Raw genomic sequence first — 18,311 nt, 5'->3', positions numbered from 1 at the left:
CTCCCTGATAGGCGGAGTTGCCCTACATGAGCGCGTGGTACGTGCATGGTTGTTGTATGACTGGTAGTTTGATTCATACACTTGCATTGTGTGTTTATGATTATTGTATGCCCTAGCGACATCAGGGCCATAGCCTCCACAGACACATCGTGGATGACAGGATTGGATACTGAAAATACTGTTTCTAGCATCGGGGCACTATAGATGTCCTTGGGTAAAAATTTCTAAACCCGATGGTACGAGAGGATGACTCCAACGTCGAGACCGAGTGGATATATGAGCGCACGAGGGTCGAATAACAGGAGGCCACGTCTCTCACTGTGTCATGGTAGGTTGGAAAGGGGTGTGGCCTTACTCGCCCGAGGGTAAGGGACAATACTAGGCTGAGTTTGACCAGCTCGTGAATGGGTCCGCTATCGGCATGCCGAATAGGTATTGGTAGATTATTGGCCAGGCGGATAGTGAGGTTTCTTACGCTCACTTGGACTGTGTGGCTAGGAGAGCGGCAGTGCCACTTAGAGTGTACTAAACCCCGATGATTTTTCAGAATGAGAACTGTATTGATATATGATGAGGATTGGCATGCTTGAGTTGGATCTCGCATCGCATGGTCATGTTATGGCCGATGACATTCATATCTTGCACCACATAGCCTTGGTACGGCTGATTGCATTCATGTACTTATCACCATGATTCCACATTACTCTGAGCTTGCATTCTAAGCACGCTCATATTGCACACACACTTACACCACCCTCTAAGATTTCTATAAGCTTATGCACGATTGATGCATGTAGGTGACTCCAGGACGCAGTCGTAGCATAGTAGCAGCGGGAGCGTGCAGTCGAGCTTTTGGAGTTTCCGTTATTTGCATTATATTGTATTTCCTTTCAGACGCATTGTACTTAAAAGTTTTTTATCATAGTAGATTTTGTGATGGTGTTCTTGTGGTTATTGTTCGTGGGTTATGCTTATGGTTATGCTCATTATGAATTAAATTGATATTAGAGATCCTCCTTGTAGGATCCCAGGATCGGAACCTGATAAATCGGTACCGGGAGCCGAGAATGGGGTTCTACGGAGGTTGTCGGTGCCGGATTCGGTGATCAGAAATTTTGTGAGCCACGTTTCCGTGTTCGGGGCGTGACAATCTTAGATTTATCTGATTGATGTATTACAATTTGATTGTATCTAGAATAAGCATCCATAAAACTAAGAAGTTTATGTCCTACCGTGCTATCCACCAACTAATCGATCCTCGGAAGAGGGAAGTTGTCCTTTGGGCAGGCTTTGTTTAAGTCGGTATAGTCAATACAGACTCACCACTTCCCGTTGGCTTTCTTAACAAGTACGACATTAACTACTCATTCCGGATTGTATATCTCCTCGATGAATTTAGCCTTGAAGAGCTTGCTAACCTCTTCTTTAATGATGGCATACCTTTCGGGACTGAGTGGTCGTTTCTTCTATCTGATCGGTCGATAGGTCGGATCGATGTTGAGGCGATGAGTCATCACCAAGGGATTGATGCCATGCATCTTCATGGCTTCATGCAAATATATCAGTATACCGTCGGAGTAGAAATATCAACTTATCTTTCAGGGGCGACCGTAGGGTGAGCCAATTTGAACTATGTTAGACATATCTGTATCAACCAGAGGTACAGAGATAAGGTCTTTTACTGATTATCCTCACTCGTGGGTCTCATCCTGAGGGTCCAATGATTCAATCATGGTTACCTCGGCTGGAGCTTTTACGGCTGTAGCATAGCAATGCCTTGCGTCCTATTGGTCACTTTTGACGATTCCTACTCCCAACTCGGTAAGAAATTTCATGGAAAGATGGTATGTAGATACTATAGCTTAGAGAAGGCACAGAGAGGGTCGGCCGAGTATAGCATTGTAGACTGATGGTTGTCGACTATCAGAAAGTCGACCATTACTGTCGCCTGATGTGGAGAGTTTCCAACAGTGAGTGACAATGAGATGACTCCTTCGGGGAGTGTTCGTCTACCTGAGAATCTGATTAATGGGGTATGAACTGGCCGTAATGTCGATCGTTCAATACATATTTTGTTGAACGCCTGAGTGAACATTACGTCTGCAGAAGACCCTGTGTCAACCAGAATATGGAATACCTTGCGGTTCACTATAGTGAGGGTGACGATTAATGCGTCATCATGCGGATGATGGATGCCCCAAGCGTCCTCATTGGTGAACGATATGCAGTACTTCTCCCTTTTCTTTCGAAGGCCGAACTAAAATCAGGATTTCGGACTCAGGTCGGCCGATGCTCTTGGCATGATTTTTCGAGCATTGTTTGAGTCGCCCCCGCCTAGGGGACCACCGACAATGGTCTGAATTTCCTCTATGGGTCAGTTGTCACCCGAACATTTTTCCGTTGTCCCAGTTCTTTCAACGTGCTCTCTGAGACGGCCTTCTCGGATGAGTCTCTCGATTTCTTCCTTCAAGTGATAACAATCACTCGTATTATGCCCATGATCGCAATGGTAATGGCAGTACTTGTTCTTACTCTGTCGATTCAGATTGCTTCGGAGTCTATCTGGCCAGTTGACGAACCCTTCGCCCTTAATTTCCATCAATACTTGCTCCTATGATTTATTGAGTGGGGTGTACGTCGAGAACTTGTGGTTAGGCCACTTACCCGACCTACGCTCATCACGTATCCAATCGTCTTTACGCTTCTTTCCACTAACCGAGTCAACTTCTTTTTTGTTGACTCTTTGGCCAGGACTTTTGCGTTCAGGGCGGCTTCGCGCATGATACGGGTTTCTTCGGCATCCGCGTACTTATCTGACCGGGCCATGAATTCGGCTAGAGTAGTAGGTGGGTTCTTGTCCAAGGATGTCAGAAATGGTTTATCTCTAACGCCTTGTATGATCGAGTTGAGTGTTGTTTCGTCTGAATATTTTTTGGACTTGGAGCGACTCGAAATTGAAGCATTTGATATAATCTTTTAACAGCTCTCTCTCCTTTTGAACTATGTTGTTCAGGTGCACAGGTGGCTTCAACTTTTTCTTTCCACTAATGAAATTAGCGAGGAAGGCATCGTTGAGCTCTGTGAACGAGCTAATGGACTTTGGTTTCAATTGTTTGAACCAAAATTGAGCTACGTCGGTAAAAGTAAGGGAGAAAGCTCAGCACATCACAACATCCGAGGCGTCGTGCAGTTTCATATACGTCCGGAAGGATTCGATGTGCTCGGTTGGATTGGTTTTATTGGTGAAATGTGTAATTTGCGGAAGACGGAATCATTCTGGTAGCCGAGCTTACATTATCTCTTTTATGAACGGGGATGCTTTTGCCTCGGGCCTTGTCTGATGTAAATCACGGCCTTGCTTCATGTCTGCGATCTCTTCCCGCACTTCCTTCCTGAAGTCCTATAGGTCGGCTTTCTAGGGTTCGTCACTATCCGCCGTCCCCTCAACCGAGGGCCTGTTGCGCCTTTTCCGATCTATTTCGTGTCGAAGATCGGTGGCAGGTAGCGAGGCGATCACGGAATGAGTGGGTGTAGGCTCGGCCGGACCTTGGTGCTGACTCTGCTGAGGGACGGATCACGGAACGACAGGCTGAGGGTTAGCGAATTGTTGTGGGGCGTTCGTTGCCTGACCATCGTCGCGCTGAGGCAGTTGAACTTGTTGAAGATGAATTTGTTCAAGCATTTGCTTCATTAAGTTCACATTGGTTCTGAGTTCCTGGATCTCCCTATCTAACCGCTCATTCTCTTAGTTCCGTTGAGTATGCCTAGTCGAAACAAAGGTTGCCGGACGGGCCGCAGAACCTCATCGGTTATCAGGTCGATTCTGGGCTCCGCTCGTACTCGGTGAGCCTTCGGTTATTAGGCTCGTTTTGAGTAGTTATTCTAGTTCTCGCCATTGAAGCTTTTCGATAGAGCTTGGAAAATGACTTTCCGTATCGTTCTCACAGACGGCGCCAATCTGTTAATGCAAAAAACTGGTGTGTCCTCCTCCGTCCTATCACCTGCACAAGAAGGAGACAAAGGAGACCCTGGATAGAGCCGGGGACCCTCCGATGCTAAAGTCAGTGATAGGGTCGTATTAGAGGGTTTTCAGGAGAGTTTTCTGTGTACCTTTTACCTTAGAGGTCTCCTGTATTTATAAGAATGGGAGGGTCTCATCGTGCAGGGATTCTTCTCCTGGTATCTCGGAGATTTGATTTTAATCCGTTTTTGGACTTCACCCGATCCCGAGATCTTCGAGATCGGGGATCCTTCTACTAGATTTTCGAGGTGGCGTTTTTATTTACACCGTCTTTACCTTGCTTGGCTCGGTCCTAACTGACTCTAGTGATGAGTGAGTCTCGACTAGCTACAGGGATAAAGTTGTTTGCCTTCTGTCGGATGAAATGAAATCGATCTATAATCAATATCCTCTCTTAATCTGATAACCGACTCTGTAAACGACCCAAATATGGGTCGGTTTTATGGTTGGTCAGGTGGCTTCTGAGCTTCGGGCTTTAATCGGCTTCTTTGGATGTTGCTGCCTCGTTTACCGAGTCAACTTTATGCATCTTATATACTCCGCCTTTTGGCTCATGACTTTATAACTCTCAGTCAGGATTCGTTCTCGGCAATCTGATCTAAGTCTCTCCTTTAGGCGTTTAGTTTACTTGTCTCGGTCCGGCTTATTGCCTCGGATTCCTGGGCGGTATCAGTAGAGTTGGTCCATTCCATAGCCGAGTCTCTGGACTTGTTCTATTTTTTTCCCCAACAGTTTCTTATGGTGTGGTCCACTGAGATTTATAACTATCTCATTTTTGGGTTCGTCCCCTAAAATGAGCGGGTAAAATGGACGAATGGACGGAGTGGTAAAACACATACATTATGGTGGGGCCCACCTCACCGATCGGTACTGGAGGGGTGACTACCGAGTACGAGTCCCACGGTGGGAGTCTATACGACAGAAAAAAATGACAGAAACTGTAAAGCTATACTTTCCAATCTCGAACATCCGCTTTGTGGCCTATCAGATCAGCGGTCTGGATCACCCCCAAGTGGTAAAACTGAAAATCTGCCCTCGGGGATCACATGATTCAGAGGTGGCCCAGCTCCGGACAGTCCAGTCCCTTTCCCTGCGCGGGGTTGGGGTTGAACCTCAAGGCTCTTGGGCCGTATATGGACCTTGAAGGCCCAACAAATACTATGGGCTTACATCTGCTGAAAGTCCAGAGAACTGGGCCGGCCCAACCCGAACACAAGTATATATCCATCGAGCGGACCAGGCCCGAACTAGACTTGAATGTTACTTACTTGTGATGTAGGGTAAATTGACAGCTTTCCAACTTGAATGGGTTGAGATTAGATGATTAAGATTGTCCAATGTCCCATTTACAGCCTATGCTAGTTTAAACGCGCAAAAGTAATCCATTTTAACATCTGATAAACCAACTAATTTAACCTTGATAGTCAGTGTATGTTTGTAATTGTCATTAATATTGACCATGTATGTGATTTTTGAGCCATAGCCCTTTTCTCATGATGGTCCACCTTATTGTTGTAAAAAGTGTACCACGTGTAAGGCGGAGATACTTCGATGGCTGAATATAGAACTGAACAATAGTTTTTTCTTATTATTAATTTTTTCTGTTAAACAAACTGAAGAACAATTCAAAACGTTATTTGCTCTACAAGAGCCAAGCAGCCTCACTCACTCGCCAACACGGGCCAGTCGACCGCAGTGATCCAAAATTATCCAGGCCGACGGTTCTAATGACCCATATTCGCCGCTAATTCAATTGAATTGCAAGATTTGCAACTGTAGAAAGTATGTTCCAAGCCAGTTAACACGTGGACGTTGAGATTGATTGTACACATGTATCATGTTGATGTGTGTGTCTTATGTAGACATGTATCACGTTGACGTGTGTGCCTACTTAGCGGAAGTACTGTTCTTTTGACGCCATGAGATTCTCCGAAATATGTGGCTCCTAAAAAAGGAAACAAGGAAAATAAAGAAATCCAAAAAGAGGTTGAGAAAGGGTTACCACGTGCTAGGGCTGAAAGGCATGCCAGTTGGGTGTAGTCGGTGCCCAACCCAACCCAACCCAACCCAACCCAACATAACCTTGGGTTGGGAATTCTCAACCCAAGCCCAACTCAAGTGGGCTCGGTCGAGTTGGTCAGATGAATACATGCTAATATTTTCATTATTACATTAGTCTATTATATTTTAATACACATCTTATTTTTTGTACTTATGATTTTATTAATTATATATATAATTATTTATTGTAAGGAACTTTATTTTTTTCTAAATAAATGATCTAAAATATAGGACAACTATTCCTTTAAAATTCATGTTGTGTAGCACCCAGTCTATTTGGGAGAGGGAAATCCGATGTATCTTGTGCTTGAGTCATTAGAAATGATGTGGACTAATAACCCAATGAAACCGAAATTTCTTCTGTCTTCAACATTGACAATGCGCACTTAATTATAATATATAAATAACTTATATGTCGATTGGGTTGGGGCCGGGTTGGTTTGGGCAACCCAAGACCTCAACCTAAGCTCAACCCAAGTTTTATCTGATTGGTGTTTGTATAGCCCGAGCCCGAGACTGAACCTGATACATCCTGCCTGAGCCCAACCCAATGTTGGGTCAGTGATGGGCCGGCCAGGTTGAACCCGCCCAACTTTCAGCCCTACCACATAGGTAGTCCTATGTCCAAAACTCTTGCACTTGAAGTTGGTGGTTCTTGTAAGTCTCATTTTAACCATTGATGTACGAGCCTTATATTCCAAATATTAAGAATCACTTGTCCACAATCGGACACAACATGCTAATGATATCAAGTACAAAAACCACACACAGAACTCACATATAAAAATTGAGAACTAGGGATGGATGAGGCTATCAATGGGCCTAAAATGGCGCCGGAAAATCAAAAATTTGAATAGCCCTTGCCTATCAGACCCATCCTTCAAAATTAAAGCCAAAGAAAACCTAGGCCTAACCAATAGGATATTTAAATAATTGAATCCGCAGAAAAAAAATTGTTCATGAAACATGTAATTGAATTTAAATTACTTATACAAAGTAATAGACTTCTCTCATTTGAGGAAAAAAAGGAAAATTGATAGATGTTATTTACATTTCTGCCTCACAGTGCCAATGTAACCAATCCTTTCCAAAATAAAATTCAAAAACGAATATAACAGAAAAAATTGAAAATATGGGATAGAAAGATATTCCTATGCTAGGCAAAATCTAGTAATCTACGGCATCCCATTTTCTAGCGAAATAAGCTAATACCGCAAACGCCCAGTCGGATACCTCTTCCAGACGCCATACGATCCTACCACATCGGGAATACGCATATTGCTGCACCGAGCGCATACGAGCCCTTTCGGAAAACCGGTCCTCTCTATTCTTTTCTTTAAAAAAAAAAAAAAAAAAAAAAAAAAAAAAATTCTACTCTAATGGGCAGAATTAGAAACCGTGAAAACCGGGGTCGAACCGTGGGCCGATGCCTGCCCCTCCGTTTCGGCCTTAGCTCCCAAGCAGTCAAACGGCGTCTTAACGGAAGGAAAAAGACTCTTAGCATTTGATGTTTGCTCGCCGTCAGGTACCTTTGGAGACCTAACGGAAAGCGTCCTAGAAAAGAACGGAGGCGTCATCGAGAAACCCCACCGGTCCGACTTAGCGGCCCAGTCGAACCGGAAGCTCCGACCGCGGCTGCTCCCTTCTCCTCCGCCCTTATAACTCCTCCCGCCCCGGCTGCTCCCTTCTCCTCTTCCGCCTTTATAGATCCTCCCGCCGTGGCTGCTCCCACCGGAAACTGACCCATCTCCGGTTGGGAAAGCGACGCAGCTGGTCGTCCGCTGCAGCCTCCCGTTCACGATCTCTTTCCTCACGTGCTCTGGCAGCCGCAGCGTAAACCTCTCCACGTTCTCCCCGGGCTGCACGAGCGAATGCCCCGTCGAATGCGACCGTGGGAATCTCAACGGCCGCCGTCTCGACTTGGACCGGACCGGCCGGTTCTGAATTGGGACCGGCATCTGCGCGGGGTTGATCACCTCCGGCTGCAGATCTTGGTCCCTTTCATCTGAAACGTCGATCGCAACGTGCTCCAGCCTCTGCGAATCTCGGTTTTCGCCTTCCGTAACGGGTTCGGATTCGGGCGTTTCGAAAGTGGCAACAACTTCCGATTCGGATCCCGGCACGAGATTGGAGCGGCAGACGGGGCATGTGGTATGGGAAGAGAGCCAAGCATCGATGCAATCCGGGTGGAATACATGGTTGCACTTAGGGAGGAGTCGCAGCGTCTCGTCGTCTTCAAACTCGTTTAAGCACACGGCGCATTCTAGCGTTCCCTTGCCCAGTTTGAGCCCTTTGACGACCGTGTACTCGAGGATCGGGAACGTTTCGATCACGGCCGGGTCGAGCCCTCGCACCGCACCGCGCCGCGATCTGCCGCGGGCGCCGTTCTGGAGGATGCCGGCGTTGCTACTGCCGGACTCTCTGGAGCACTGGCGCATATAGATGGAGAAGAAGCCCATGAAGAAGAATGCGCTGATGAGGACGACGATGATGATCGCCATCGACGGGTTGATTCGGGTATTGAACCCGTACTGATTTTCTTGACCCGGATTCGTCCCATTATGGTTTTGTGCCGCGACGATCGGTGCTAACACAAGCAGCAGCACGGAGATCAGATGGCTGTGATTGATCTTCTTCGTCATGACATGTAAGAAGAGGACCTGCAGTACATACCCCGAGAGTAGCTTCCAAAGCGTCGGTTTTTGCTATTTTTATTTCCAGTCTGTCTATCTTGTGACGGAGAGCGCTGGATTCATTTATACCAAACGGTAGGTGGCGTGAGCGTCAAGATAAATACTCTGGTTCTGTTTTGACTCTGTGGGCAGCACCTTCCCAGGAGCTTCGCTTCCCGTGCTGATTTCAGCGTATTGTCATAGCTGGCGTCCATGTGGAATTAATTTATTGAAAAAAATTACAGGTATTTATTTGATACTCGGACGTGGATTGCGTATTACCCCGCCCTTCCCTAGCTCCGAATGGGTAGTTCTGTGGACGGGCCCACCGTGATGTATCTGTACATCCAAACCGTCTATCCTTTCTCTCAGATTATTTTAAGGCATGAACACAAAAACGAGGCATATCCAACGCCCAAGTAGACCATACCAAATAATAAGCTTGGTTGCATTAAAATGCACGATGCATTAAATGTCAGTTGTATTAAATGCAAGAGTGTGTTGTCCATTTGAGAGTTGGATATGTCTAATTTTTGTGTTCATGCCTTAAAATAATCTGAGAAGAGGGATAGACGGTTTGGATGTACAGATACATCACGGTGGGCCTGCCTACAGAACTGCCGGTTCGGAGCTAGGGACGGGCCGGGGTAGTACGCAATCCGCGTCCTTGATACTCAGGCTGCGTGTAAAAATAAGGTTGGTCGTAACATCTAATTCACGGATTTTTTTATTTTTTTATTCGCAATTAGACAATTGAATATATTTTATTTCTAACCGTTTAATAAAATATTTAGCAATCTGATATTTTGATGACCTGATGTGGATAACCTTTTTTATTCATAATACATCTGAACGGGTCTCCATAATCTGGACGGTTTAGTTTGAATCATCTGTAGGCCAATGAAGCAATTTTTGAGTAATTTCTAACTGCGTGCGTATTATTCATCACGCCCTGTGTAATATCAAAAGTATTTCTAAAAATCATGGGATCCTCGGCCAAAAGTTATGCAAGTTGGCCGTTATTTCTGAATATCCAGACCCTTCAATCTGATGATCCCTGCCGTTGGTATACCCAGCTCCAAAGCCTCATATGCCTGGAGACATCTTTCGTCGTAGGATATAAGACTCCTACGGTGAGTTCACCACCATTTTCAAAATGGCGGTGACTCGCCTTTCTTTCAACGGACGGGGATTGCGTAGTGAGTAAACTCTGTGGGGTCCACCGTGATTTATGTATTTTATCCACTCCGTTCATCCATTTTAACAAATACTTTTAGTGCTTGAGCCCAAAAATGAAGTATATCCAAAGCTCAAGTAAACCTCCGTGAGAAACAGTGTGAATTTAAATTCTACCGTTGAAAAACTTTTGGGGGCCACAGAAGTTATGGATCAAGTTGTTATTTGTGTTTTACCTTCGTCCATGTCTGTGTTATCTCATGAACATGTTGGATGACAAATAAACATCACTGTCGGCCCTTGAAAGATTTCAACGGTAAAAGTCATCATTCCCACTGTTTCCTGTGGTGTGATCAAATTGATCTGTTTATATGCTTAAATTTTGGTCTGAACCACTAAAAATGAGCTGGAAAATTGGATGGATGGCGTGGATAAATCACATACATTCAAAGTGAGTCCAACCGTACTGAGTAACTCAGTACGCAATCCAATTTATCTGACCCTCACGTACCACTGTCCCGGCTATCCAAATTTTAGGGAGGGAATTGTGAAGGGATATATATGTTACATTGGAATTATCAAAGCAATCCTATCCGTTCTATTGATGGCCATCAAAGAGATGGTTAACAGTAAAATACTGAATGGTGTAAATTCAAAGGGCAAAATCGGATGGCTGATATCATCTTGTTAAAGTAATTCTTGGATTAGTCTCCATCAACAATTGTTTTAGGGACTTTGACGGTACGGTTGCAATAAAACTACGCCACATGTACAGTAAAAACTCACCATGATTTTTAAAATGGCGGTGAACCGGGTTATTTGATAACGAGACATGCTGTAATTTCCTAGAAGCTTGTACGTTATAGAGCTCTTATTTGTATCGGGACACATGCAGTCCATTTTATTAATCCGGACTGTTCCTTAGGTCCAAGGCATTTATTATGGGTCACTATTGAAACACCACAGGATCTGATCAATGTAAACCTTTGATCGTTGAACTTTTAATATGGATGGTTAATATCATTTACACAAACAAAAGTCCAATCAACAATTCTATTATCTATTTGTTGATTCCTTATGATTCGTAATCATTACCGTTAAGAAATCTTAGGATCCCATCCCTGGCTTGGTACAAGGGATGGCTATATAAAATAAGCCCAAATCATGAATGAATTGGATATCCTATCAGTGCTATATTCTTTTAATAGCTCGTGAAAAGTATCCTGGACTTACTGGACGGTTCAGATTGATTTCTTAGATTGTAGAAGTGGATTGATGCAACTAGGAGCACTGTAATTTAGCGTGCTTTGAGAGCACTGGAGCGTTCTCCTTGATAAATAAAGGCAGACGTGGTAGCGGATTGCCTGTGGCAACGTGGCCCATGCGCTGTGGGGGCACGATGCTTTATGTGTTTATCCACACCGTCCATCCATTTTGCCAGATCTAAGTGGACCACACCATAGAAAACAGGGGATTGAACATCCACCGTTGAAAACTTCTTAAGGGGCCACCGTGATGTTTTATTTGCTATCCAACCTGTTCATAGGTACACACAGGCGGAAATGAAGGGAAAATACAAAAATCTTGATGTATATTAAAAAACCTTTTGTAGCCCCGGAGAAGTTTTCAACAGTAGGCATTCAATCCCCACTGTTTTCTTTAATGTGGTACATTTGAGGTTTGGATCTGCATCAATTTGAGTTAATACTATCTAGAAAAACCCATGGACGGTGTGGATAAAACACATACATCAAAATAGGCCCCCACAGGCAATCAGCTTCCGTCAGAAATGATAAATGTCGCGTACAACCCAAGTTGTTCAAATCACGAGTCCTAGAGTAGATAGGCCTTAAATCTAAATTTGGATTGATCTGATGATCTCAACCTCTGATTAATCAACGTCTGTTCACTAAATTCATATTGTTAACTACTTTTTATTTTAACGCTTCATCAGATGTCCTGCAATCAATGCTAGTTGAAGACCCATTTAAAGTGGACCCAATGATTTTCAAGTTTTAATTTGAGTTATACACCGCAGAATAAGTATATCAGGGTCCATACTCTTGCTCCGGCGGTGGACAAGGGTTTGAGTACATAGGTGGTGAAATCCCATTACGGGGTGTGTGTGGGTGTGTTAATAAATAAATAAATAAATAAAACGTATATCAAAAGGTCGGAAAAAGGCAATGGGCGTCTTTATCAGTCAGGACGGGTGCGATTTTCCTAATAAGATCAGCCAAATTTTTGTACAGTGACCTATCATAGGTGGGACCCGTACGCGGATTCTCTCTGATAAACAGTCCATAGGGCATGCGACAAATTGGGGTGGTCAGGCGGACATTTAATAGTGTTTGATTTTATTTTATTTATTACTCGAGTCCGGAAATCATTTTAACGTGACATGGGATGTATTTTAGGGCGAGTTCGTCGAAGGCAATGAAAGAGTCGAATTAAGTTCTTTAAAGACATCAGATTTTCATTTTGTTTTCTTTCCCTTAAGAAGACGTGTCCATCTGGGCTAAAACCAAGACAGCTGTATGCTGCGATGGACGCATATATTGTAGAAAGAGTTTTAGGCTTAGCTGTAAAGTGGTATTACGTTCACGTGCGAATATATGCTCTGCGGACCACCGAATAGGGGCCCACCTACGCTGGTCCCCCGCATTTAATCAATAAGGTGTACGAAATAAAAGAACTCCTTGGACTATTAAACAGGAGACGATATTGAGAAAAGAAAATCCAAATTGAGAAGGACCTTCGGTATTCGGCTACGAGGATTTGTTGGTGGTTATTAATGGAAGGTAGATTTGATGGAATACGGCCACCGCGTCACACTTATGGTGTAGGGTCTTGCTCCCACCGTTGGATGTACATTGGCCATCGATCTGATCATTTATTCTTTCTAACGGTTGATTTTTCTCATACAAGTATGCCTCATCGGCGGACTAGGGTTTTTTAAAAAAAAAAAAAATTTAATTCAAGGCATGTTCGCAGTCTACATTGCCTGCTAAAATCGTCCGGATCTTGACATGTGTGCCATCTGATGGGAGAAAAGATTAGGTGCGGCCCAGTTCTCACCCAAAACGGTGAGGCCTTCAGTGTGGGGCCCACCTCAATGTATTTATTATGTATCCTTGTTGTCCATCCATTTTGCTAGACCATTTCAGGGCATGAGCCTAAAAATGAAGCAAATCTAATCTCATGTGAACAAAACTAGATAAAATAGTGATAATTGAAAATCCCTTCAAAAGCCCCGAAAATGAAGCAAATCCAATCTCATGCGGACCATATTAGAAGAAAGAGCGATGATCGAAAGTCCCACCATTAAAAACTCCCCAGGGCCACCAAAATGCTTATATGTCATTCGGCTTGTTGATAAGGTTATACAAACCCTTTTCTACTTTAAAGGGAGTTTACACAAATCTGATGAAGGGAAGATTAGAATGTTAGCTTCATGCAAAACTTTTGGTCCACAGAAACTTTTTTAATAGTCAATCCCCACTGTTTCCTAGTGTGGCCTAGTTGAGATTTGGAACTGTTTTATTTTTGGGTTCATGCCTTAAAGTAATATGGCAAAACATGTAACGCCCATGAAATTTCAAATTTAATAATAAAATAATAATAATAATAATAAATATTTTTATTTTATCTTATCTAATTTTTATCTTCATCTTATCTATATTTTATAGTCTTATTTCTATCTTATTTTATTATTATCTTACCTATATCTCTAACTATTATCCCATCCCCATATCTCTCAAATCTCAATCCATCAAATAAGGTTTTCTTTTACGGACTGTATAAGAGCAATTCCACTTTAACTTAAATATTTACAAAAAGGCCACCTGTGACAACAGGGAAATGGAGAAAGAGAATTTTGAATAGTTTAGAGCAGGTATATATATTGTCATTCTTTTAGTATTTTTAAACATTTAATGTAATTTGATTCAATATATGCAATGAACGGTGTGGATCGGCCACATCTTCATTGCATTGAATTATGGGTATATACGATGTAATGGTAAAGGAAGTCTAAAATTCAGTAATTGTGATTGGTGTGCATCTGGTCGAATTAGTTTAGATCTGTACGAATCATATGATCTCTGAGGTTAAAATATACAAGAGCCCTAATTTTCAGATCAATCTACCCATCGGATGAGCTACATTAGTCAGATCTAGAAGTATTTAATAAGGAAATCTTAGATTTTTGCATAAGTTTTGGTATCACTTGGCGTAGAAAGTTGTGGTTAGATCCACACCATCCACCTAATCTGTAGAGGCAAAACATATAATACCTTAAGAATCTGAATAATCTAATCATCCGATGGGCCACCCCGATTAAGCAATTTTCATTCAATTTTATAATCTTAAAAAGGAAATAAAAGATAACAATCTAAATAGAAAATTTAATTATTTGATCATTTAAGATTTGACTACCTTGGATGTTAATCAAAGGTGAGCCCCACCATATAATAAAACTAGATGAATAATAATATCGTTGATATAATTGATAGGACCTCGGAATTCAAACTAACCTAATTACCTTGCGAAGTCTATACTACAAGACTCATGTGAGTAACCTAAAATGCCTCATGATTCATTATAATTAAAATAAATCGTTTGTGAGGTTTGATTGATTGATATACTGACTTGAGTATTTTGTTATGATAATTATACGTTAAATTCATATATGAATAATCTGATCAAGACAACTATGCCAAATATGAAAACGATACATTCATATATCATCCATCTTTCATTACATTTATATAATGCATAATCGATCATAGGAGCCTTCTGTCATGCCCCAAACTCGGAAAACGGGCTCACAAAAATTTCGATCACTGAATCTGGTGCCGACAACCTCCGTAGTGCCCCATTCTCGGATCTCAGCATTCACGTGCCCGGTTTCGATCCTGAGATCCTACAAGGAGGATTTTCAGTATGATTTTTTTTGTAATGGAGCATAACCACAAGTATAACCAAGTCATAAAGGCAACATCATTATCATATATCAACTAATATAATCATTTAAGTACAATGATGAAAAGGAAGTACACATATATATCGAAATCAAAACTCTAGAGGACAGCTGCACGCTCCAAGCTCAACGTTGCTGCAACCTAACGCCACCTGCACGCATCTATCGTGCATAAGCTTACAAAAGCTTTGAGGGTGGTGAAAGTGTGTGCACAAGATAAGTGCCAAATATACCATAAAGTCCATAAATCATACATCATCGGAATAAACAGAAATACTGACAAAATCATGAATCATACGATATCAGAGTAAGCGAAAATATACTGGTAAGTCCATGAGTGCTATCAGCCGTACCAATGCTATGCAATGCAAAACATAATAAGACTAACAGATGTTGTGGATGCAACGCAATATGCAAATCCTGACGAGTCATGAACACCATCAACCTTATGCAAAAACATAGTAACCTAAAATGCTAAGTACTGCGAATGCAATGTAATATGAGGTGCGAATGAAATGACCATGCTGAAATGTGAAGTCAGGATGATAGTACGAAGTATCACAGGCTATGGGGTCCATCACAACAGACTTCTATCTAAACCAGTCCTATACCTAAATTTGGATAGTTAGACACAATGTGGTAAACTCTTGATCTCAAGTTAGTCCGCACCCAACCGAAATCCTGGCCATGCAATGGTACACATAACAAATAGTTACGCACCACTAGCCCAAGTGGATAGTGAATGAATGAATGAATGGATATGCAATTCCTGCTCAATAAGTTTACATATCAGTACGGTTACTCTCTGAAAAAATCACCGGGGTCTATTACACTCCACTCTGACTGCCTCCTCCCCAGCTACATAGCCTAGTGAGTGAAAGAGACATCACTATCCGCTTGTTAATATCGGGCCCAGCTCATCGATAGCGGACCCATTTACGAGCTAGTTATACTCAGCCTAGCTTATAGCCCCCTCACTCGGGCGGATAAGGCCACACCCCCTCCCAACCGACCACGACACAGTGAGAGACACGACCTCATGGTATAGGCACCGACGCTCATATTCCACTCAGTCTAGACATTGGAGCATTTTCTGGCCTCGGAGGATTCTGAAATTTTCACCCAAGGACATCCTAAGTGCCCAACCAAATATTTTCGATGTCCCATTTAACCATCCACGATGTGCCTGTGGAGGTCACAGCCCTTATGTCGCTAGAGCGTACAATGATCAAATCACGTGTATGCGAGATACATAAGTCACACTGTCCAGTCATGCAGCAATCCTGCGCGTACTGCGCGATAATGTAGGCACTCCATCTCATAAGGAGTCCTGTAAATAGTCTGCCCAATGGCGTATGCTATGATCAAAATTTCCTCATATCAAGCATACATATGATGCATATGGGCATAAATTATGGAGGTGTACTAAGCATGTTATAAAATAATGAACTATCCTTACACCGAAGATAGGCCTAGACGGCCTACACGTAACTAGTATGGGCCTATCAATGAGCCCCAAGGAGAGTTATAATGCGGACATTTAACCAACATTATTCTTACAATGTGGACGTTAAACTAACATTGCTCTCAAGGCATGGCCCACCATAAATGTCATTACATAACCATGGTGGAATCACACAATGCAATAGACTTAGTATACATCCCATTGGGCCTCAACCCATGGGCCTCAAATACATTAAATGGACCTCAACCCACGGGCCCTAATACATCACAATGGGCCTTAACCCATGGGCCCTAATACCTCACAATGGGCCTCAACCCATGGGCTCCAAATACATCAAATGGGCCACATCATATGGGACTCATAAACATCAAGTGGGCCTCAACAACGGGCCATAAACATATCAAAGGTGGGCCTCACAGATGGGCCATAAACATATCAAAGGTGAGCCTCACAGATGGGCCACAAACATATCAGAAGTGGGCCTTAATGGATGGGCCATAACTACATCAAGACGGGCTTTAGAATACGTCAAAATGAGTCTGATCACATGGGCCATATGCATATCATATGGGCCCCAATGGATGGCCACAAATAAATCAAGATGGGCTTCATACACATAACAAGGTGAGCCTCAATGGCCATAAATAAATCAAAATGGGCCTCATACATATACCAAGGTGGGGTCCACTTGAACTATAGATCTGTCTTATTTTTAGCTTCAAGCCCTAAGATAAGCTTTTCGAAATGGTTGGACAGATTGCATGCAACACATGCATCATGGTGGGGGTCCACATGAAGGCCCACCATCATGTATATTATATATAATATAATATATAATCTATATATACTAGTTATATATATAATAAATACAATAATATATATAATATAATACAATATTATATCTAATACACACACACACACACACACACACACACACACACTGCGCGCACACACTATCCCACACGTGGGGGGTGGGTCCCACCGTCTAAACGTGGATGGTGTGGATAAAACACATACATCAGGGGTCCACTAGCCGTCCAACAGCCCAGCAAACGACTGGACGGCATGGCAAAACATATACATTTAGGTGGGTTCCATCGTCTACCTGGATGGTGTGAATAAGGCACATACTTCACTGTGGGTCCCATGTGGGGCCCACCATAATATTTATTTGTAATCCAACCTGCTGGTAAGGTCACACGAACCTGCATGAAAAGGAAAAATAAATTTCATCTTGATCCAAAACTTCTGTGATCCCAAAAATGGGTTCCAATGGCAGACGTTAAAGCCTCACTGTTTTCTACTGTGTGGGCCACCTGAGCCATATATCTGCCTGATTTTTGGAGGGGCATCACTTCAAGAAGGAGCCCACCATCTGAACGGAGTGGATGTTGAACATACACCATGTGGGGTCCACGGCTGGACCGTGGATCCCTGGCCCGTCAGCCCACAGCGCAGGACGCTTGCGCGTCCTCTCCCTGTCAGCAGCAGCAACAACGTTGTTGTTGTTTTTTTTTTTTTTGAAAAAAATGAATTTTCGTGGTTTTTCAGAGGTAGGGCCCACATCAGCTGAATCCGGTCTGTCCATTGCACTCTATGGCTCAAGACCGTTCCAGCGAGCCCAATATCCGATGTTTTTCGGCACATAAAAAAATGTCAGGGTGACTTTTAACGGTAAAAACCAATGTTTTACATGTTATGGCCCGCCCAAAGATCGGATGGACTTCATTTTTCGGCTCAACGCCTAAAATGATCATCTGAATAGGATAGATGGCATGGATTGAATACATACATCAAAGTGGGGCCTACACAATTGGCCCACCCAATAAGCTTGAAATCAAGCTCATATTTGTTTTCACGTCTAGCGTCCAAGGGACGCTGGACGGTCTAGTGTATAGGAACATTTAAGGTGGGCCCTACTCAGGTGGGTCACCA

General features: G+C 43.0%; 1 protein-coding gene across 1 annotated transcript; it reads right to left on the bottom strand.

The window, feature by feature from the left end:
* Positions 1 to 7,451: 7,451 nt before the first annotated feature.
* On the bottom strand, positions 7,452 to 8,842 carry LOC131234680 (E3 ubiquitin-protein ligase ATL31-like). The gene has a single exon (XM_058231606.1). The coding sequence runs from the start codon at positions 8,722 to 8,724 to the stop codon at positions 7,459 to 7,461; it is 1,266 nt and encodes a 421-aa protein (XP_058087589.1). The 5' UTR covers positions 8,725 to 8,842; the 3' UTR covers positions 7,452 to 7,458.
* Positions 8,843 to 18,311: the final 9,469 nt, after the last annotated feature.

This window comes from Magnolia sinica, chromosome 2 (genome assembly GCF_029962835.1).
Source record: "Magnolia sinica isolate HGM2019 chromosome 2, MsV1, whole genome shotgun sequence".
In the NCBI taxonomy this organism is placed as follows: domain Eukaryota; kingdom Viridiplantae; phylum Streptophyta; class Magnoliopsida; order Magnoliales; family Magnoliaceae; genus Magnolia; species Magnolia sinica.
The sequence above is the reverse complement of the archived record's forward strand: the minus strand, read 5'-3'. Positions and strand labels throughout refer to the sequence as shown.

Excerpts from the sequence above, each read along its gene's own strand:
- LOC131234680 (XM_058231606.1), bottom strand. The coding sequence starts at position 8,724 with ATGACGAAGAAGATCAATCACAGCCATCTGATCTCCGTGCTGCTGCTT.